The sequence below is a fragment of the Notamacropus eugenii genome, chromosome 6 (genome assembly GCF_028372415.1).
Source record: "Notamacropus eugenii isolate mMacEug1 chromosome 6, mMacEug1.pri_v2, whole genome shotgun sequence".
NCBI lineage: Eukaryota > Metazoa > Chordata > Mammalia > Diprotodontia > Macropodidae > Notamacropus > Notamacropus eugenii.
The window spans coordinates 207,934,262-207,956,401 of NC_092877.1; the positions used below are offsets into that span (position 1 = coordinate 207,934,262).

Below are 22,140 nucleotides of genomic sequence, written 5' to 3' on the forward strand. Positions count from 1 at the left end.
AAATCTTCTCTTTTTTTTTTTTTTTTTTTTTGGAGGCAATCAAGGTTACATGACTTCCCAGGGTCACATAGCTATTAAGTGTGAGGCCAAATTTGAACTCAGGTCCTCCTGACTCCAGGGCCAGTGCTCTATCCACTGTGCCACCTGGATGCCCCTAAGGGCCTCTCTTGAGGAGGACTTCATTCCTCTTCCGGATACAACTGACTCCCCAGACATGATTCATCATCATGCCTCATCTGTTTTCTTAGCTTGTGGCCCCGGGGCCCGTTGTTTTTATTGTTCTGTTTCTCCTGGAACCCCCATTTTGAGAAAGGACCTAGGCCAGCCACCCTTCATTCCTCTCCCAGCACTCCTCCTGCTTCTCCAAATTCTGCGGCCGTGCCCTGAAGTGGACAAGTGGACACCTTCCTTTGCCTCCTGCCCACCCCTCTCCCATCTGTCCTGTTTTATGCATTGTCTTTCCCCATTACAATGTAAGCTCCTTGAGGGCAAGGACTTTCTTCAGCTTAGTTCCTGCCAAATATGAAGTGCTTAATTAATGTATGTTGACCATTTGAGGGAATGATCTTAATTCTCTGGAAGACAGAACCTACAGCTTGATTATAGGACTTAGACGTAGAGTGGGAACTTCTTAGAGGCTATCAAAGTCAACCTCCTTATTTCACAAATGAGGAAACTGAGGCAGTAAGAAATTAAAATATTTAACCCAGAGTCACAAAGCTAGTATGAGGTAGTATTCGAAGTCGTGTTTGTCCAATTCCAAGTTCACTGTCCTCTTCACAACACCACACTCCTCAACAGAATGAGATCAGTACAGGGAATTGATGAAAAATCAAAATTAAGTGGGAGTGTTTAATTTTAACAAAATTAAATATCCCTTTTGGTTACCTTTAGTTTGAGGAAAACTTCTCCAAGGTGTGTGTAAACATTAACATTGGCCACTTGCTTAATAATTCTAAGAACTCTAATTAAAACTATGTGTTTTTGTTTTAATACCAGCTGTGAAATTTCTTCTTTTGTCTCACAATTACTATGGAATGGGAGCTAGAAACTGCTTTCGGGCAGGACTTGCAGGAGAAAAGGCAGGAGGAAATAGAAATGTAGCTGACAGATTTGGCTAAAATCCAAGTACATTACTTTTCTTCCACATCTACAGCTTTCTATCATTTTCTCAAGAAATGGCTTTGTTATGTTATTTCATTTGTTCTCATCAGCTCCCATGGATTCAATTATCTCTATGATCAGGATTCTCAGAACTACTTATCCAGCCCTAATCTCTCTCGACCTTCCGTCTCTCATCTCCAACTGCTTCCTGGCTTTCCAGACTTCCTTCAAGTCCCAGCTAAAATTCCACATTCGGTAAGAAGGCTTTCCCAGATCTCCCTTAATGCTAATTTCCACTTTCTGTTCATTACTGATATTTCTGGTTTGTCTCACCCACTAGACTGAGCTCCCTGAGAGCAGGGGCTGTCTTTTGCTTTCCTTTGTATCCCCAAGTGCTTAGTACAGCTCTTTGCATGTAGCAAGAACTTAATAAATGCTTGACTATTGGACATCTTGAACTGTCCTGTAAACATCTTAAACAAGTTCCAAACTGAATTCACCAGCTTTTTCAAACCCTCCCTTCTTCATAACTTCCCAAGAACACCACCATCCTTCCAGCCACCCAAGTTTCATTCCCAACTCATCACTCTCTTACCACCACTCCCATATCCAATCAGTTGCCAAGTCCTGTGGACTCTACCTTCTCATCCACATCCACTTTTCTCCTCTCAGCTGTTACCTCCTGGTGCAGGCCTTCATCACCTCCTGCCTGGACTACTGAAATCTGCCTGCTTCAAGTCTGTCCCTGCTGCAGTACATCTCCTGCTCAGTCATCAAAGTCATCTATTCAATCAACTCCCTATTACCTCCAGGATCAAATACAAACTCCTCTCTGGCTTTTAAAGTTCTTCAAGACATGGTCCTTCTACTTTTCCAGTCTTCTTACACCTTAATCCCCTCCATGCACTCTGTGATCCAGTGACAGTGAGTTCTTATTGTTCTTTGAATAAGATAATCTTCTCCTGAACCTAGGCATTTTCACCTGCTGTCCTCCATGACTAGAATTGTTTCCCTCTTCATGGCTTCCTCCAATCTCAGCTAAGATCTCTTCTACAGAAAGCCTTTTCTGATCCCCTCTAAAGCCAGTGCTTAGCGCAGTGCTTGGCACATAGTCTGGCTTTACTAAAATCTAAATTCTATCTTACAGCATTTTCTTAGTCTATTAATTAAGGAACCCTGTCAAAAAAGGTTAGTCTTTGACACCATTTGTCCTTGATGAGACCAAGTGGCCTTTTGATAGGTATTTACTAATCATTTCTTTAGGATGTTCTAAAATCTGGCCAAGTATCTGCACACCATCTGTTTCATTGGCTTATAGTTTACATAATCTTCCCTTCGGTGGCATAAGCGCCCTCTGCTGTTTTCTCACGATCTTTCAGAAATTCATCTGCTCTAGGTGAAATGAATTCTACATCTCTTACTATTTCCTTATTTATACGCGATTTTAGCTCTCCTCACCCAGCCCCAGACCACTGATTTTATTGATATAGGTGAAGTCCCGATGAGGAAGTTCCCTCTACCAAAGACAGCCAGTTGCCCTGGCTCTAGAATTCATAATCCCATCGAGTTCCTTGGGCTGCTGAGGGGCCAAGAGATGGCCAGGGTCACACAGCACTGTCTGCAAGGTGTTCAGATGTTTCTGATTCTACAACCAACGCTGTCCACGGTTACAGATGCCCTTTTTGTTCTGTTCTTGGCAAGACAGAGGCAAAAACAAATCACACCCTGTGCCTTGGGCAGGCAGTCACAGTCCCCTCTCCTCAGAGCACCGCTCCAATCCTTTTTTGTAGCTTAGCCCCAAGCTCTTTGGTTGTTTTCAGCCTTCCTGGTTAGCTCCAGCTCATTCTAACATGATTTTTTACAGAATTATCCTAAGCCTTTGTGTTCATACTATTAGAATCTTCCATTGAAGCCCCAATTCCATCTTTTTATTTTTGAATGCTTGATAAAGTGTTAGACAGAGATAAGCTGGACTGAGGAACAGAAAGAATTTACTTTCCTTCCCCTACTAACCTTATTTTTTAAGTTCATTCACTTGACTTACCTTGCCTTATGAACTACATACTCCTAGCTTTTCTTCCAGTCTGCTCTCAATTCTTTTTCTCCTTCCACTTTTCTTTAAGTTTTCTCATATTTAATCTCTAGTCAGTTGGTATGCCAAAAAACAAAACAGTGAATGCAACATAAATTGCCCATGCTTTTTCTTCCAATTTGCTTGTCAGTGGATTGTTCACCAAGTAAGAACTTCTTTAAAACCTCTACATACTTATTGATACCCTTTTATCTTAACAACTTGACCAGAGGTTCCCAAACTTATTTGGCCTACTGTCCCCTTTACAAAAAAAAAAAAAAAAATTACTCAGAGCTCTCTCCTACAATCTTTTAACCCTTTAATGGTTTTTTAAAAAAAAATTTGCATAATTAAAAAATATTTTTAAAATTAAATTTGATAATTTATTGTACATTTGTGGGCTTTTTCCTGCATTCAGAATTTGATGATGAGGTATTACATCATGTAACCATATAGTATCATACTGTAAACAAGTCATTACAGGATGCATGCTGGACTTCCTGACACAGCCTGCCAACACTTGCTTGGTTAGACCTGTCGGTGGACTTCACCACTGATGAGTTATAACTTGCATTTTGCATGTTTATTTGGAAAATAACATCTAATCGCTGATTTTAACTCTGTTACAAAGTAGATGGAAACATGTATGCATGGTTTCTCAAAATTTCCTTCTTTCCTTATATTTCCACCTCCCCCTTATTTTTATTCAATGTCCCCAACTGCACCTGAGGCTACCACCGCCCTCCCTGGATCATACCAGTGCCCCCCACGCCCACTTTGGGAACCTATGAATTTGACAGCTATGCCTTCCTTTCCTTTCTCTCAACAATAAGACAGCTGGATCTCACTCCTTTTCTTTGCTCTGTCATTTTTATCATTACACTTACTTACCTTTCCTTATGAACTACCTACTCCTTAACACTCTTTTCTTCAAGTCTTTTCTCATTTCATTTTCTCCTTCCACTTTTCTTGAAGTTCTCCCACATTTAATTTTTTCTTCACAAGTCATCCTAGCCACTTTCATCATTTCTTTTTCCTTATTTAGCTCAAGTCCTTCTCTAGCCCCCTTTGCCACACAACCTTAGTAGGACTGTAGATTAATTCTTCCTTTCATATCACAGACTCAACAATAGTTCTATAAGGCACTGTTAGTCTTCAATCCCAGGACATCCTCATCAACTGCTTTCTGTGCTCCTAACTCACATGACTCAAGGAGAAAGCAGAAAAGGACTCAGGGTCAATTGGGCCCTTACCTGTACAAGGTAATGCACATATTTAATTGACTGCCTATTACATTTCCTCTAACAATGGTCCCAAATCTCATCTCCCCCTAGGTTCCACTCTTACCCCATCCTCTTCTTAAACAAGACTCATCTCTTACTTTTTGAGATTTTAGACCCTTTGTGTTGAGCTTCTTCATTTTCTCTTCAAAGCTTCTCTTTTATCTTCACTTATCCTTTCCTTTTACCATCAGTCTCACAGATGGAGTGGCTTTTCCTGGGACTTCATTCTATTATCCATTATTCCTTTCTCAATCTCTTCAATGTCTTCCTGTCTACTTGTTCCTTCACTGCCTACAGACATGCTCACACACAGTGTCAGGCCAGTAGTAAGTGGTTAATAAACGTTTGCTTACTGACAGACATAGGATCCCTCTTTCCCCCTAAAAACACCTTTCAATAATGCTCTCATCCACTCAGGCTTTTTGTCCCCTACCCCTTCTCTTTCATGGCCTAAGTCCTAGCTCTCCTATGATTTCTGACCTCACCAGTTCCATGACATGGCTCTCTCAAAGGACATCAATGATCTTTTACAATCAGTGTGATTGCTTTTTTGAAGCATCCCCATGAGCATTTCGTAGCACCACTTCAGACTATGGACAACTACATGCCTACAGTCCTTTCTCTTGGTTTATGAGACAGTCGTCTGAGTCTCACGATGCCCACTTGCTCCTTTTTTTGCTGGTTCATCCTCTTCTTCTTGCTCCTTAAGTAATAGCTCAAATTTTTATAGGTATTGAAAATTATTTTATATACATTATTTCATTTGTTAATACTACCTTGTAAGGTAATGCAGATATTATCCCCCTTTTACAGATGAGGAAAGACTTCAATGGCCCCTTCAAGACTAATTCTGACGCTGTCAAATCGCTCTGTCTTCAGGTGTTAGCATAGGAAAAAGGATGCTCTCAATTTCTGTAATATTTTTTGAGTGCCACCAGTGATAGCATAGAAATGGTTAAGTCATCTTAGAAGTATGATGCTAAAACTGACTTAAATTTTTTGAATGTTAGCATAGCTATAAAACTGTAAGAATTTTACTGAAAATTTTACATTCCTGGCATAAAATTATAAATTTATAACTTTACTGAGATGATTATTGAAAAAGAAAATGACAACTTTTATATACAGAGCTAATCTGCATTATCTTTATTATGTAACTTGATAAAACTTTTTCCTTCAAAAATGCAAATGTTTGCATACAGCACTAATCTAATTTTACTGGTGCTATGTTCCTGCTAAAAGGACTTGACAAAATATAAAACAAGAGAAAACTGATGAAAACAGAAACGGGGAGAGGGGAAAGGATATATAATTTAAGGCTGAGATGATGTTTTTCAGGATATGTCAGGAAATTAGCTACTCCCTCATATGGAAAGTAGCATTTTCAAGCCTGGCATCTTTAAGTATGAAATGCAACAATGTACCTGTCACTACACAGAACTTTTCAAAAAGTGGAGCTGGTACATGTACAATGAAATTTTTTTACTATAGAATAGAACAGTGCTCTTCATGAGAACCAAACTTTGTGGATTCCACTGTCACAGGTTATCTGTTGATTCATTGGTAAAAAAAAATAAAACTGGAGGATGGGATTTTTAAATGACAAACTGAGAAAAAATAGAACTGGAATTGGAACTAGGGTGTACAGCTCAAAGGGGATTTACCTGTCATATAAGAAAAAGACAGTCACCTCTGAAAGCAGAGTATTAAAATGCACTGATAGGTATTTGAGGTCATAGGGAACATAAAGACTTTCAGCAGCCTTGCCATCATTTTCCTTCCCTCAAAGGCAAGTGTACAGTAAGATATGACTAGGGAAGAAAGGACTGGTCTTTACGGTCACTGATGCTGTCTGCTCCTTTTCAGAGAGGGGTATTCTAAATCTGTGTGGAGCTGTGGAGCTTAGTCAAAAACTGTTTGCCTGGTGCTTGAATCAAGTATATAGATATGATGGCTAAAAAGTTATGAGAAATTTGTATTTCACGTATCACAAAATTTTATTTCTGTAATCTTTAGGCAAATTAAACTAATTTTATTCAAAATATAAGTCTACATTAAATTACAATATTAACAATCTCTCGACATAGTTCTTGAACTTAATAGATATGCAGTAGAAATCTATTTGGCTTCTATGTACTATATCCTGTAGAACCAAGAAAAGAAATAAAAGCAATGGAAGTGATGATGCCTGAAGAAAGAACGAGGACTTTAATGTCACATTTTAAACAATGCATGTTTTAAAAGGGGATTTAATTGTGCACAAAATCAAATCACATCAATTGAGTATTTTCTGAAAAGTATTGCTTAAACACTTATGTCATGATCAAAACTCCTTTGGTAGCTTTTAATCAAAATGAAACATGCTATTATGCAAATCCGGTAAAATGTACAGAGGTGCTTGTAATGTTATCACAAAAGTATCTTGCTCTTAGTTACCATACTATATAGCTACAGAACTTTCATTCTTTAATTCAAACCCACTTACATATATATACAATATGAAACAAGATACCAACAAAATTCTTTTAGCCTCTCTAGACAAAATAACCTCTGCTTTCACATCAAGACTTTAAAAAGTCTTTGATAAACTTTTTTTTTTACAGTGGTAGAGCACACAGTATGATTACTATCCTTGTGCATGACTGTAAAAACAGAACCAAGGTTTACTGTAGCAATACTACATAGTTACAGTAAATAAAATCAAATAGCAGTGACCCTAATGCAGAAAACTGGGTCCGCTAGACTCAATCTTAAAATGTCAAACAAAAGAGAACAAACCAAAAAACACAAATCCCAAACATTAAATTCACAAATGAATACCGTAGCTAAAATAATCTGATGGTTCACTATATTTAAACATAAGCATCCTCTTGGCACTTCAGAGATCTTACTTAGAAACCTGATTTATAAAAAACCAGTCTGCAAAGTTTAAAACTACCTGAAAATAAATGAAACTGAAATAGATACTGGTATTCATGGTGCATAATTCAAAAGTCAGTGTATTTCAACACTGAAATGTTTCTGCCTAAGTGTTCATCAATTAAGGTTTCTTGTTTTTGTAGATACCTAAGTAATCTTTGTAGCTAGAGAATGCAGCATTTAGGGTCTTTTTTTTTTTTAAACGATGTGCATTCATGATCACACACAAATCCAAACCAAACTTTCGGTGTTTTGTCACGGAAAAAAGTCCACAAGAGGAAATGTCTTTTAATTGGTATCTTCCTGTCCAACTTCAAAAATTATTTTGTACACAGCAGTAGAAACAATCTTAATGGTCTAACAGAATAAGAGGAAGATTGGGAATGGGGGCAGGGAAGAAAAGATTTATGCCATCTTAAAATCACTAAGCCTTGTAAAGGATGATCCAAGAAACATTTCCTTTGCTTTTCATCCACAGTGGTGCATGCAGCTGATTGAACCATATGCATCAACCTGAAAATCTGCTGAAAGTAGGTCTGGAAACAGCATCGGTATGTTTCAGTGTCCTGAAGATACATTCTAGTGTTTTATGGAAAACAGTCTGTCGTCGTCTTCATTATGCAACATAGTGGTACTGATTGGGGTTGTCTTTGTCTCTTTCCATATAGTCTCTGTCTATTAGAGATTCAATTCTCTTTTTCAAATCTCCAGGCTATAAGAAAATATTATAGTGGTGTTAGATTTCCTAATATAGATTAAAAAGAAGCAATGTATTAATATCCACCTTTATATTTGCTCTCAGAATTTGGAGAAAACAATTAGTGAATTTTCCTGTGTATCATTAACTCCAAAGTTCATATGCTAAACATTAGCTTGTCATATTACAATTGGGTGTTATTATTTCCCTTGAAAGTTTTTCCATATAAAAGTGGTGGTTGATGATTACCTGATGTGAAATATAAACACTGTGTAGTAATTACTATTCGGTGCATAAAATGTTAGGCAAATACTTCTTAAAAAGGCAAATTCATTAATTTTCATGTGTATCAAATGTCAACAAATAGAAGTATTTTCTTCAACTATTCTACCACACATACTTACACTGGATAACAGAAATGCCAGATGGTACCATGGATATTTGTGAACATCAATAAAGAGCCAGTATGGATTCATTAAGAGCCTCTGCGTCTTTTTTGACAGTTATTATTATACTGGTAGGACTGAGAAATGTTACAGAGAGTATTGAGAAGCCTTGCAAAATCCAGGTCCAAGAGTATGTTCCCATAAATGATGGTAAAGTAGATCTGGAAAAGGCTGAACACCTAGAACCAAGCAGCGCTAATGAACGGATCCATGTCAATGCAGAGAGAACTTTCCAGGACAAGGGAACAAAGCTCAGTTCTGGTCAACATTTTTATCAATTACGTGGATGAAGATACATATGGTATGCTTATCAAATGAAGCAGGGAGGAAGCACAAACATGCTGGAAAACATAAGAATCCCTAACGGTCTTTTTGGCACATGAAAAATAAGGATAAAATTTAAGATGAAATGTGATACTCTTATATGTGGGCTACAAATCTAAACTGATGTATTATTAACCTAAGTTATAGTGTCTAGAATGAGAGGAGATAATGCTATGAAACTACGTACTTGAATTTACAAGTTTTTGAAAATAAACCAAAGTATGGAGGTGTTTCTATAAGTTATGTCATATTAAATATAAAACATTTGTATTTATTTGTAGTATTTAGTCTATGACAGACTCCCTTAACACCTCATGGGGTGTCTCAAGTCTACGAAATCAGAGTATGAGTCCTGGTAGGTCCTACACCAAATGGAAAAGTTTTCAAAATAAGAGACTGGCTAAGTTTGGTGACAATGTGATTTGGTTTTTCTGGTCATAGCAACTCATAAAAATCACCTATAAAAAAGGCCTGAAATACGTTTCAGAGGAAGAAGCATTCACAAGTTGTTTAAATAATGGGTTCTTGGAAGAGTTATAGGTGTACAATATATCTGACTGACATATAATAGATATCTATTATCAGAAAACAACCTCTGGTTCCATACCATATCCTAACCCTTATTGATAATATGTTGTCACATACAGTGATGGAAAGTTCCTATTTAAAAATAGCAATCAGTGGAATAAACCACCCAAACAAATCAATGGGATAAACAATAAACAAACAATACCTTCTTTAGATTAAAAACTTTTTCACACACACAGGCACTATTTTTGCTGTTGTAATGTGTAATTCAGATTAAAAAGCACAAATGAATTCATAATAGTTTTTTGCCATCTATTTTTTTAAACAACAGATAAAAACAGCGTAACTATCACTCAAGCCAGAATTCATAAAATGTTTCCATGTTAAAAAGGACCATGCTTATTCACAGGTTTGGAATCATTAGGATAGACAACCATCATCAATTAAAGGATTCCAATTCTATAAAACACCTCTTCCACAAGAACCAAATGTTAGAGTCACTTAGAAAGGGAGATATGAAAGACATGAGATGGATGGGAGGAAGAAGAGATATTAGAAAGAGGTAATGGAGATTTTAGTAGGGAACTATTTTCAGAAGAAGGCTAAATGTTCTCTGTCTTAGTTTAATTTGCACATCCTTGAAGAGGACATCACTGAAAATTTTTGTCATCAATAAGTATGGCTGCTAAAAAGAGACTGAATAAGACCATGTCTATTAAGTGATCCAATATTTTTCCATCTGGAATGAGTTAGACACAACACCGTTAATTCTGACATTACTTGCTGTATGATTATAGATTAATTATTAGCTCCTTGTTGGAAACAGATCAGCCAAATATTTTACTCAGCAGACACCAGAACTTAGGTCTATTAGTGTTGTAAAATACTTAAGGCTGATGAATACACTTAGAATTTACTTGTGATGCTTTCATTACTTTTGCAACTGATTGTGCAGCAAACAGAGCAAACTAAATCTGAGAGCACGCTGCAAACTGAATGAATTAAAATTTAAAAGCCAGTGCCAGAAAACTTCAGATTAGGATCTTGAGGATTTAGGATTGAGCAGAAAGAGACTAATATTGCTGTGCCACATTATTTTCCTCACCTTTAATCACTTCCGTTATACTCTGAATTCTTTCCCTAGTTCTATAGAAAATATTCTAGAAGGTGCTAATGTAACATGAAGAAATTTTCAACACTATATTGTGAAAATCCCTTCCACCCAAGTTACTTCTGCTAACTTTTAAAGTAACTACATGCAATGACCTTCCAAATTCTCTGAGAAGGCCACAGCGTACACACAATAGGAAAAGTCCGTGCACAAGACTAAGCTATATTTATCTTTTCCGTGTTTGAAAACATCAGCAGACTCACTGTTAGAAATCAGAATTTTAACATCATTATTGGTTATGAAAAAATAGTATTCAAAAGAATATGGACTAAAGGTCCTACTATTATTTCCTGGCACATTTCTATGCTCAGTTCAAAAGAAGATGTTAGTTGATATGTGTGAAATGAGATTATGAATCCCTTGATAATTAAATAAGCAAAACATACTTGACCAATGGTCAATTAATAAAATATAATTTAGTACTGTATTACAAGTGTAATTCAATTTGAAGTTATATTTACCTTTACTGGAAACTTCAATTGATTATACAATTCAGAAACTAGAAGATTATGGCCAAGAGTCTTCCTCATCTTCATTATTCGTACAATAGCGGCATCAATCTGATATTGTCTATCCTGAAACACTCGTTCTGTGGTGCTAACTTGTTCTTCAACCTAAAGTTTAATAATAATACAATAATGAATTGGTTCCCTAACATTCCTGAATTTTAGAGAAAAAAATTCTACGTGATGGGTCAAATCACAAATCATACATTATTTTGTTCTGCATTAAGATTTTTAATGAAATAAATTTTAATTCATTAATAATAATATAACTTATATAACACCTTATATATGCTAATATATTATTAAGTAACAATAACATAACTGATGTAACACTAAGCAATTTACAAACATTAACTCATTTGATCCTCACAACCCTGGGAGGGAGGTGCTATTATCCCCTCCATTGAGAAAACGGATTCAGACAGAAGTTAAATGACTTACCTAGGACCACAGAGCAGGTTAAGTGTGTGAGACTGAATTAGAACTCAGTTCTTCCTGATTCCAGGCCTAGTACCCTATATAACGTGCTAAAAATGTGCTACCTAGCTGCCTCTGTATATCTTAAAATAAGTTCAATTACAATCTTTTAAAACCTTTTTTATCTCACTCTAGGGAAAAAATAACACCAATAGATTAAATGCCTACTATGAAAAAAAGTAATAATAGACATTCCTATCACACTCCAGACTTAGCAAGCGGTACACGTATATTTTTTATGCATACTTATATATGCACATTTTGCATACATTATTTTACACATATTTTTCATTTGATTATTACAACAACCCTGTGAATTATCATTCCCCATTTGACAGAGGAGGAAATCAAGGCGTAGGAAGCAGGTGATGTAACCAAAGGTCTTCTTGACTCTAAATCTAGCACTCTGAGTTGTTGCCTCTCATATAAGTAGATTAAAGCAATCAATCTGAACATATCCCAACCAAATACTTCATGAATAAAAACGTGTGTGCGTGTGTGTGTCTGTGTATGTTAATGTAGGAATGTGATACACTGGAAAAGAGTGCAGAATTTGGAGTTACAGCTCTTACCACTCCCATTATGGTCTTGGGTAAGTCATTTCCCCTTCCTCTGGGTTTTCTCATATGAAAATGAGGGGGTTAGACTAGGTGAGGTTGACGGTTCCTTCTTGCTTTGAATTTATAACCCTATGTCTATGCACTGATACATGGACATGTAAATCTAACTGCACTTGCTGAGATATGAAAGAACATTTCAATCAAGGCAGTAAACTAGCAATCTACATATAAAATTTAATTTTTATTTATGGAAGAATTTTAGGGTATTTCTTCTCTGAACTTCTTTATTTTGCCATTTGTAACAACTCTAGGTATATAAATAAATCAGTGTCTTGAATAAGGAGAGTGGTCAAATATTTGAATGATTTGAATTCTACATTTAAAAAAATTATCTATGCAATGACTTTTTTGTAAAATCAGAAAATCCATATCCAGCTTAGTTTAATTCATGTAAGAAAGTGACATAAACCTTAAGAAACTAGAAACCACATCGAATTAGGTGAAGTGACTTTACTAAAATTTATTTTCCTGTAGAAAGCCTTTATTATATAAATAAACATGCCACAAAATGCTAAGTCCAAGTAAAAATATTTAGGGGGAGTTATTTTCAATTCCAAGATTAGATTAAACTAACAGTAATAATAATGATAAAAAAGCCTTTTAAAAAGCCCATTCTCTCTTTTTTAATTAAAAAAAGTCAAATTTCTACTAAAACAGAATGGAGGTACCCAGATAGTTTTGTTGGGTTTTTTTTTTGCACTGAGTATAATTCATTATATCTTATAATCAAGTTCTACTTCATAGTCAATAGAAAAGATCTTGATTTACTATACTATAATTTTCACAGGTTTGTAGATGAGATCTGAAAAAGGGCTTAACCTAGGTTACAGTGACCTGCCATTTACCACACAGGCAGTAAGTTACACACAGGTTTAGAATTTGGATATAGGTACTTGGAATCCAAATCCTGTGCTTTTTATATTGTAATTTTACCATTTAGGATTATTTCTCATATTTTATCTATATCTATCTATCTATCTCTATAGATCTATATCCATCCATCCATCCATCCATCCATCCATCCATCCATCCATCCATCCATCCATCCATCCATCCGCTTCCCTGAATGGACACACAGTCTACATACTTAAAATTATTTATAGTGAAGTATCCATCTCTCTATATTACATGAAGTTAATATAGAAAAAGTCTGCTCAGTGCCTACTTTTCGTAATTTTTTTCTCATATTTATGTTTGTTATGAAAGTTCTGAGAGAATAAAGCCTAAGGCTGAACCTAGAAATCCACACCTATGGACCCTAATTCCTGAAGAACCCCTAACTTGGGAATGACCTTGGCTTGGGCCCCTGAGATCACCACAGAAGTGAGGGCAAACCCCTCTCATCAGAATGCTGTGGGATGAGAATGAATAGGCAAAAATGTCCCAGTGAGTCTGGGTGCCTCAACTAAGGAGGCTAGGGAGGAAATCAGGTCTAAAGTACACTGACAGGGCTGAGCTCAGGAACAGCAAATCCTACAACAGAGATAAAGTCAGTCTCCAAGGAGCTAAGGAACGGAGTAAGACTTCTACTACTGATTCACAGGAATGAGGCCTCAAGTTTTGAACAGAAGGAGGAAGGTCTGAACATCACTAAAGGAGAAAGGAGTTAATCAATTTCTACTTATTCTGGCTTAGGGGCCAGCTGGGAAAGCTTTAAAGCCCTTAGGTCCAAGGAGACTGCGGTCTTTGTCCCGGAGCTGTCATCGACTTGTAGCAGAGATGGAGAACATGAAGCTACTCATCTGCTTGGGATCTTCAGAGTTTAGAAAGATGGTAACCTAGATAGACACACTGAAGATCATTTCCAGCAGGTAGGTAGTACTATAGCGCCCTGCTGGGCCCCTGGAGGGGAGGGGAGGGGTGCGAGCAAACGTGTGTTCTATGGACAAGGCTCAAGTAGAAGATGGGGGTCTAACTCATACTTTTCAATCATGCAGTAAACAGACTGTTTCCAATTTATTACTAATATAAACAGCAATGCCAGGAGTCTTGGCAAACTCCTTAAAACTTCCCTTTGTGGTTCATTTCCTAGGGTTATATTCCTCAAACTATGGTTATACACTGCTACCCCGACTTCCACAAAGCATGTGCTAATTTACAGTGGCAACAGACAAACAAATGCTGACTTATTTTGCCACATCTCTTCTTTTTATTAGGCCTCATCCAAACTGAGTTTTATCACTAATAGTTACATAATGATGACAACATTATTTTTAATGACTATTGAGGCTCTGTATGTTTGTATGTGATAACATACTACTGATTATCTCCTTACGTGTGTGCGCTGTTCATCTTCAGCAATGTGAATTACATTACTGGCTATATATCAGTTTCTTATAAGTTATAAATTAAGCTTTTATTAGTTATAATGAAAATTAAAACCTATTTTAAAAAATCTAACGCAGTCATGACACAGTATACTTTGGCATATACTTTTGACCTGTACTAATACAAGGAAATTTGACCATAAAATAAATGAACTGACTCCTTAATAAGTAAATCATAAGAATATAAAAATAAATACAGAATTTAATACATACAGTTTCTTTCATCTGGATTTGATTTATCTTTATTCTAAACAATTTGTGCTTGAAATCTCCATTAAAGATGAATTTGTCTCCATCATCTACATCCTTGCCTTTTGGACTTTTAATCAGTACTCGTGCTTTACCACAAGCCAGAGACTGTAAGGTTCTTCGCAATTCACTATCCTCTGTATATAGGAAAAAAAGGTAGTTACAACCTGAAATTTAGTTGCATAATACATTTGTAATTACTTAATGTCATTCTGATAGTACTACCAAAGAACCACCATTTTATATGTAAGAGGACCTGGTTTACATATCAATCAAGTTTTATTACATACCTCCTATGTACCAGGTACTGTAAGGTGCTGTGTGAACAGTCTTGAAGAGAGGGATCCATCAGGAGGTGGAGGGGAGGAGGGGTTACATTTCAGGCATGGGGGGCAGGAGATGGAGTGCCATGAGTGAGGAACAGAGAAAAGTCCAGTTTGTTTGGATCACGTTGCACAGGAAGGGAGTAGGTATAATGAAGGTGGAAAGAAAGGGTGAGGTCAAGTTATTAATGGCTTTAAAAGAGAAACAAGAATTTTTATTTTATCTAGAGGAAATAGGGTGTCACTGGAGTTGACTGCGCATAGGAGGGATAAGGCAGAGACATGTTGCTGGAAAACCAGTTTGGCAACTGTGAGACTCCAAGCAGGGATACAGTGCTCTAGATGAGAGGGAATACAAGCCCACACCAAACTGGTAACTGTGTGGAGAGGGCATTTCAGCCCCCACATAAGTCATGGGAGAAGACAAATAGGAGTGATTCGGGGAAGGGAAAATGGCCTGATTTGGAAACTGAATCATTATGTGAGGTGAGGGAGAGGGCGGTGGTGGGAGTAATTCAAAGGTCATTAACCAGGGAGACTGAGGATCTGGAAGGCAAGAATAGCTGCTTGAGATATCTATCAGTTTGAAATGTCTATTAGGCAGCTGGTCATGTGGGACTGAAGCTCACGGGAGAGGCCAGGGCCATAAAAAACAGCTTACATATGTGTGTGTGTGTGTGTGTGTGTGTGTGTGTGTGTATGTGTGTGTGTATTTGTACATCTGTGATTCGCCTATATAGAGATTATCTGTGAAGTAGGTAAAATAATTTATTCCCAAATTATAGATGAGGAAACTCAGGCTGAGGGAGATTCAGTGACTTACCCTGGGGTCACACAACTAGGGTCAGCTAAGAGTTCTGTTACAAGGGAGACTGAGAAGGTGGTAAGACTGGTAGGAGGTGGCCTAGGAGAGTAGTGAAACTCCCTATTAGTTGTCCAGGAGGAGAGAGTGGTCAATTAACGTCAAATGCAGCAGAGGCCAAGGCTGAGAAGTGAGCAGAGACCATTAGATCTGGCAATTAAGAGATCATGGGTAACTTTTATAAAGAGCAGTTTCAACTGGGGACAAGCCAGAAGCCAGGGTATGAGGGAATGAGACAGAGAGCTTCACAGACTGAGGAAACTCGAGGGCCGAGTCAAAGTCTTTACCCCAACACAACGGCACTCAGGCGCTCGTGCACGTACATTGAACATGGCAGCTCGGCACTGTTCTTGCTGGGCTTCCCTTCTCAAGCTCCTTCTGCTCTTTTCTGTGTTTCCCTTTTCTCGGCCTCACTATCCCCAACAACCCCCATCCACAAATAAAAATTATAACAATATACCGAAACAAATTTCTTCTGTATTAGTTATGTCTGAAATTCTCCAATTTACTCTGCACCTACAGTCCATCACTTCTCCACCAAATGGTGGAAAACACTTCATCACTGAACTTCTGGAGTTAGGACTGGTTGCCACACTCATTATATAAATTGTGCATTTTTGCTGTTCTTGTGTCCAACTCTTCATGACCCCCTTGGACCGTAGCACACCAGACCTTTCTATCCTTCACTCTCTCTCAAAGTCTGTCCTAGCTTATGTTTGCTGTTTTCATGACATTATCTATCCATTTTGCCTTCAATCTTTCCTAACATCAGGGTCTTTTCCAATGAGTCATGTTTTCTCATTATATGGCTTTAATCCTTGACCTTCCAGTATTAATTTCTTTAAACATTGATTGATTTGATCTCCCTGCTGTCCAAGGGACTATTACAAAGGCTTCTCCAGTACCATAATCTGAAAATGTTGATTCTGCAGCGCTCAGCTTTCCTTACAGTCCAACTCTCACAGCCTATTATATTGCTACTGGGAAAGCCACAGCTTTTATTTTTTCATAGGCTATATGGACCTTTCTCAGCAAGGTGATGTCCCTGCTCTTTTTCAGCATGCTGTCCATATTTGACACAGCTTTCCTTCCAAAGACCAAGTGTCTTTTTAACTGTTCTTTCCGTGTTGCTCAATTCACTATATGCTGGGGGGAGGTTTTTTGAGAGTAATGGAGACTTAGACATGTCTAAAGGGAGTAACCAGGTTTAAAGATTACAAAAAGAGAAAAAGGATGCTTAAGGGGCGAAACCTGCTGAAGAAAAGAAGGGCACAGAATCCACAAGACATCTGGAAGGGTTAGCTTTGGCAAGGAGGACCATTTTATCAGAAGCAGGGAAAAGACAAGTAGCGAGTGATGTGGAGGTTTGGAGATTAAGACAAAGAACTCATCTGCAAAACCCTTTTCTCAGTAAAGTAGAAGGCGTCTTCTTCAGTGGGAAGGATAGGAGAAGGAGATGGACAGAGGCTTGAGAAGTTAAGGCAACTTGGAAGAGCTTCTGTGGAAAGAAATAAATACACTAACTAGAGTTTATCCAAACACTGCCTCACTACAGACAGAGCCCAAAGGAAGTCAGCTAACAGTTCTTCATGTCCCTAATCAGCACAACTTCCTGATTTCCTCAAGCTCTGCTCTGATGTACTGGAGTAGGAGCAATCCCAAGTTTGATTTTCACAAGAGCTAAGCAGCAGTCCGATAAGTGATGAGGACATGAGACCAGAGAACAGGATGATGGTGAGCTGGTTTGTGGAAGGGAGCAAGGAGAAGTCAGAGGAGAGCAGTAAGTGCTCAGAGGGTAGAGGGACAGAAGCTGCTACGAGGGTGAGGAGTGAAGAATAGGGAAGACAGATTAGACATAGCTGGACGTAAGATTCCCAGACTCTGTGACCACAGAAGTGAGCCGTGGAGAGTGCCAGGTGGGACTCTCCCTGAGTACTTGACACAGAATGTAGCTGGACTTGAGGAGAGGGCAGAGGTGAGAGGTTAGGGAGGATGATGCTGCTGTGGCTGTCCTTCGTTCTCCAAGAGGACCATGACATCAGGGAAGCGATGCGATGATTTGCAAGTGAGTTGGACTGAAATGAGGGAGGGCTGTGCAGTCACCTGCCTCACTTTTTCCTCCAGAGCCATCTGGCTCCAGGGGCAAGCTATAGATCGGGCTGACTGCAGATGGCTCCCTCCGGAGTCTGAGGTGGCATCACCACAAAAGATCAATCCCATAGCACCAAAGCAGGAGTTTGGGGAGGAGAGAAAGTGAAATAGGTAGTGAACTCCTCAAGAAAATAGGGTATCTAGCACAGCAGCATCAGAAGCAAATAAATGCTTTGAAGATGTTATCTGGATACCATGAATATACAGTCATTTTCCCTACCTACACCAGTAGCCATTTTTATTTCTTCAAAACTGAATTCATCTCCTTCATTAAACATGAGGAGCACTAATGTCTGGAAGAGTGACACTTGAAACTCCTTCTTTCCCTAAGGGAAAAAAAAGGTAAATAAATTAATGTTTATTTCTGAAACAGTATACCCCTCCACCCTCATGCTAATCTCTTATCCTTGTCCTACTGAGTTCCTTTTAAAGTCAATGGGCATTTTCTTCAAAAGTTAACCAACAGGAATTAAAAAGGAATCAAAGACTAAATGACAGAAGAGAGGAAGGGGTAGCTTAGTGGCTACATAGTTCAGAGTTAAGAAGACCTAGATTCAGCATCAATCTCCCAGCATCTAAATTCCTAGACTTTAATACCTCTAATACCATGTTAATAAACTAGCCTGTCTGCATTGTAAGAGGAAATTCCTTGCTAGGAGGTTCCCAATGAAATCACAGGTTTAATCATTTTTTTTTTAAAAAAGGAAGGGATGGAGGAAGAGAAGGGAGAACCAAAGCTATGAAGGAAGAAAAAAATGACTTGCATTTTAATTAAATATTCCCATTTAGGCAATAAATTAGCAGCTGGCTGCCATCTGTACAGGTGGAAGGAATTCCCACATCAATGGAACCAAAGGTCCTTGATAACTAACTTCCTCACTATTTTCCCAAAGGCTGCTACTGAATGGAATGAAACTCTTTAAGCCCAGGTTCCCCAAGTAAGTCTAACATACACCACCAAGTACAAGCTCAGTTTGGCTCCATTTATTTATTTCAACTTTTTTTCCCTACTAAGAAAAAAATCTCTCTGAGATTACTTAATTGGTTTGGGAAATAATTCCTTACCAAATAAAACAGGTGAGATCATCTGCGCTAGTTTTGATTCAGAATTATTTTATCATGCCTACTTAGAGAGAAAATGAATTTGTGCAAAAACAATGTACCAGAAGCATATTGCAAAACAGAAGATAAAGAGATTACTGGGAATATGCACACAAAAGCATCTTTCGAAAAATTAAATTGTTATCAAAGTTCATGCCATTATTTTGATGTTTACAATTTATAGTAGATTTTCATTAAGATAAACCAGAAAATAACTGTTCTTGCTTTTTCTAATATAGAATAATAAAGACAGAACAAAATGTAACTAAGGAACATTTTGCTTATTTAATACCTTAGGAAACATGACATGAGTTTTAATTTTAATTGCAAATTTTAATTGCAATTTTTTTAAAATTTTAATTGCAAATACTATATTACAACACCAAATTTTAATTTATTAGAAACCAATTTATTTTTAAAGATAAAGTATTTGTATTGTTTCCCCCGTTCTTTGGTGATTCCTTAATGACTAATGTTGCCTAAGGTAAGGAATACAGTCTATGGTATAGAATTAAGTGTCACTACTGAATCATTTCCTTTTCTTATGTTCTAGAGTAAAATCACCACTTTATTTCAAACTAACATTTCCATGGGGGAGAGGACAAACCTCATTTGTTTAAAAAAATTTAAAAGATCTCGATAAAATGTTCACGCTTATGAATCCAACATTAAGTGAAATAGAAGCTCAGTTAACATACTTCTTTAAACTCTGCTTTCAAAACAGCGTGTCCCAAAGTGGTTTGCCATTGAAGTTTTCGACCACTGTGTTTTCCAAGATAAAATGTCTTAAACACTTCTTGAAGTTTAACCATCTGTCAATATAAAAGGAAAAAATTTACTTATGCTAAATTTTATTTACCTAAAACCCAGAATACTGTACTAGATGAAATCTATGACTTCTCCAGAAGTCTAAATTTAAATGAAAAACCCAACATCTCAGATTTACTTAGAGTAGCGTCAGTCTTCTTCATATAGCTTTTAGGAAGATTATTTTTTAACTTAGGTGAAATAAAATATTTTCCCCCTATTTGATGGTGGCATTGTCAGAAGTGTTATTGGCTACTTATGTCCCCATTTCTGAAAGTTACAATGCATGGTTCAGTCATTGTCTAACCGGAAAATTATATGCTATGAAAAATAGATAACCAAAAGATGAATCTATTTAAACTTGTTTAAACAAACTTTTGCTAGAATCTTTGCTATGTGGTGAATACTGTACAAAAACAGAGAGGTTCTGTTACCCTAGATACAGCTGAATAGTGCTAATATCTCTCAGCAGCTGTACAAAAGATATTTTTAAATCTATTCAGAGTGAACTGACATTTTCAAGGTGCTACTACAAATATAAACAGAACAATGCTTTAGAATACTTATGAGTTCCCAACATCCTCTGGATTTAAATTTAATTTTTTAAAATAATGATTATTAATTACCCTGAATTATCTATATTTGACCCCATCATGGTCAGTATGCTAACAAAGTTAAAGATGAAGTAGTGTCCAATGAATAATCATTTCTACTTTCACCACAACTTGTTTAAATAACGTAGACAAGAGTTCCGGGCTGGGAATCAAGAAAACTCATTTTCCTGAGTTCAAATCTGGCCACAGACACTGACTAGCTGTGTGACCCTGGGCAACTCACTTAGCCCTGTTTGCCTCAGTTTCCTCATCTGTCAAATGAGCTGAAGAAGGAAATGGCAAAGCCCTCCAGTATCTGGGGTCACGAAGAGTCAGTCACGACTGAGCAGCAACACAACCATTTGTTCAACATCTATTCAGTCTGTGGGCATGCCATCAGATTATAAATATCATAAATTAAATTAAAAGCTCTCTGAAACAGCAGCTGTGTGTGTATAGCACCCAGATCTCCACGCAGCTGATGTTTATAGAAATGCCATAACAACAGTAACAGTCAGCATTCTGATAGTGCATTAAATACTATTTTATTGTATCCTCACAACAGCTCTGGGAAGCAGCGCTCTCATTATCAGCATTTCACAGACGAGGATCTGAGGCACGCAGCAGATCCCAGGTACCCAGGGTCGGGCAGACAGTGTCTGAGGTCACTGCATTATCTATGATTCTTACTTTTACAGTCATCAGGTTAAGAGGAGGTCACACAGTGACGAACCACAAAAGAAATAGAAATTGGTGGAAAAAGAAAGCAATCATTTCCAAATTGCCCCAGATAAGCTTTTAACAATATTACAACTTCAACAGGCAAATAATGTATCGTGGATGAATGGTGATCTAACAGTATATGTCTGCACAGAAGAGTTTACCCTAAGATGGCAGCTTTTAGACATACTCTGCTTCCTATCCAACTATCAACAGGTGGATCATAAATCATACTTCTTTTTAGAGCACTTACCTCTGGAGTTAAATGCACTTCCATGGGTGTGTATGTTGGCCAGTACCCCATAGTGAGTATATTAACTGTCAGGTCTATGCTACCTGGGTCACTTTGATTCTGCATGTACTAAAAACAAACACAGATGTTCATTTTTTAAAAAATAACTTCATTTTCCCATAATTCAAACACAGACAATACATTTTAAAAATAATCTGCCCATCTACTTAGTCAACAAAACGTACCTGTTTAAACTGAATCATGATGTCTTTGGAGAGTTCCATGTCCTTGAACATCCCCTCCAGCTTGCTGGTGAAAGCAGCGCCACATTCTGTCTCAAAAGGAAAAGGTTGTAAGAAATAGGAGAAGTATAAAAGAAGTAAAAATAGTCCCTGCGAAGAATCCCCACAAATCAACACGGCAAAGAACCTTACTGCTGCGATTGCTCACCGTGTTTCAGTTTCGACAACATAGACTTCTCAGCATCCACAGAAGCACTTTTTCCAACAAGGAGTCTTTTTGCCAAATCTTTCTTATAAAATGCCTCAAAAACATCTTTACCTATTTATGGGTCAAAACAAGAATGAAATTACATCATGAGTTATAAGGAGAAATTAACATTCAAAGTT

The 22,140-nt window shown here is 37.4% G+C and overlaps 1 protein-coding gene across 1 annotated transcript in view; it reads right to left on the minus strand.

Annotated features, from left to right (window-relative positions):
- Window positions 1-6,469: 6,469 nt before the first annotated feature.
- CUL4A (cullin 4A) overlaps window positions 6,470-22,140 on the minus strand; it is a 58,496-nt gene continuing 42,825 nt past the window's right edge. Inside the window, exons 13-20 of the mRNA XM_072621914.1 lie at window positions 21,962-22,072; window positions 21,757-21,842; window positions 21,533-21,640; window positions 19,858-19,971; window positions 18,279-18,384; window positions 14,687-14,859; window positions 11,005-11,157; window positions 6,470-8,089 (exon numbers count right to left, since the gene is read on the minus strand). Of these exons, the coding sequence (XP_072478015.1) occupies window positions 7,994-8,089; window positions 11,005-11,157; window positions 14,687-14,859; window positions 18,279-18,384; window positions 19,858-19,971; window positions 21,533-21,640; window positions 21,757-21,842; window positions 21,962-22,072 (947 nt within the window). The 3' untranslated portion in view covers window positions 6,470-7,993. The remainder of the gene's footprint in view (window positions 8,090-11,004; window positions 11,158-14,686; window positions 14,860-18,278; window positions 18,385-19,857; window positions 19,972-21,532; window positions 21,641-21,756; window positions 21,843-21,961; window positions 22,073-22,140) is intronic.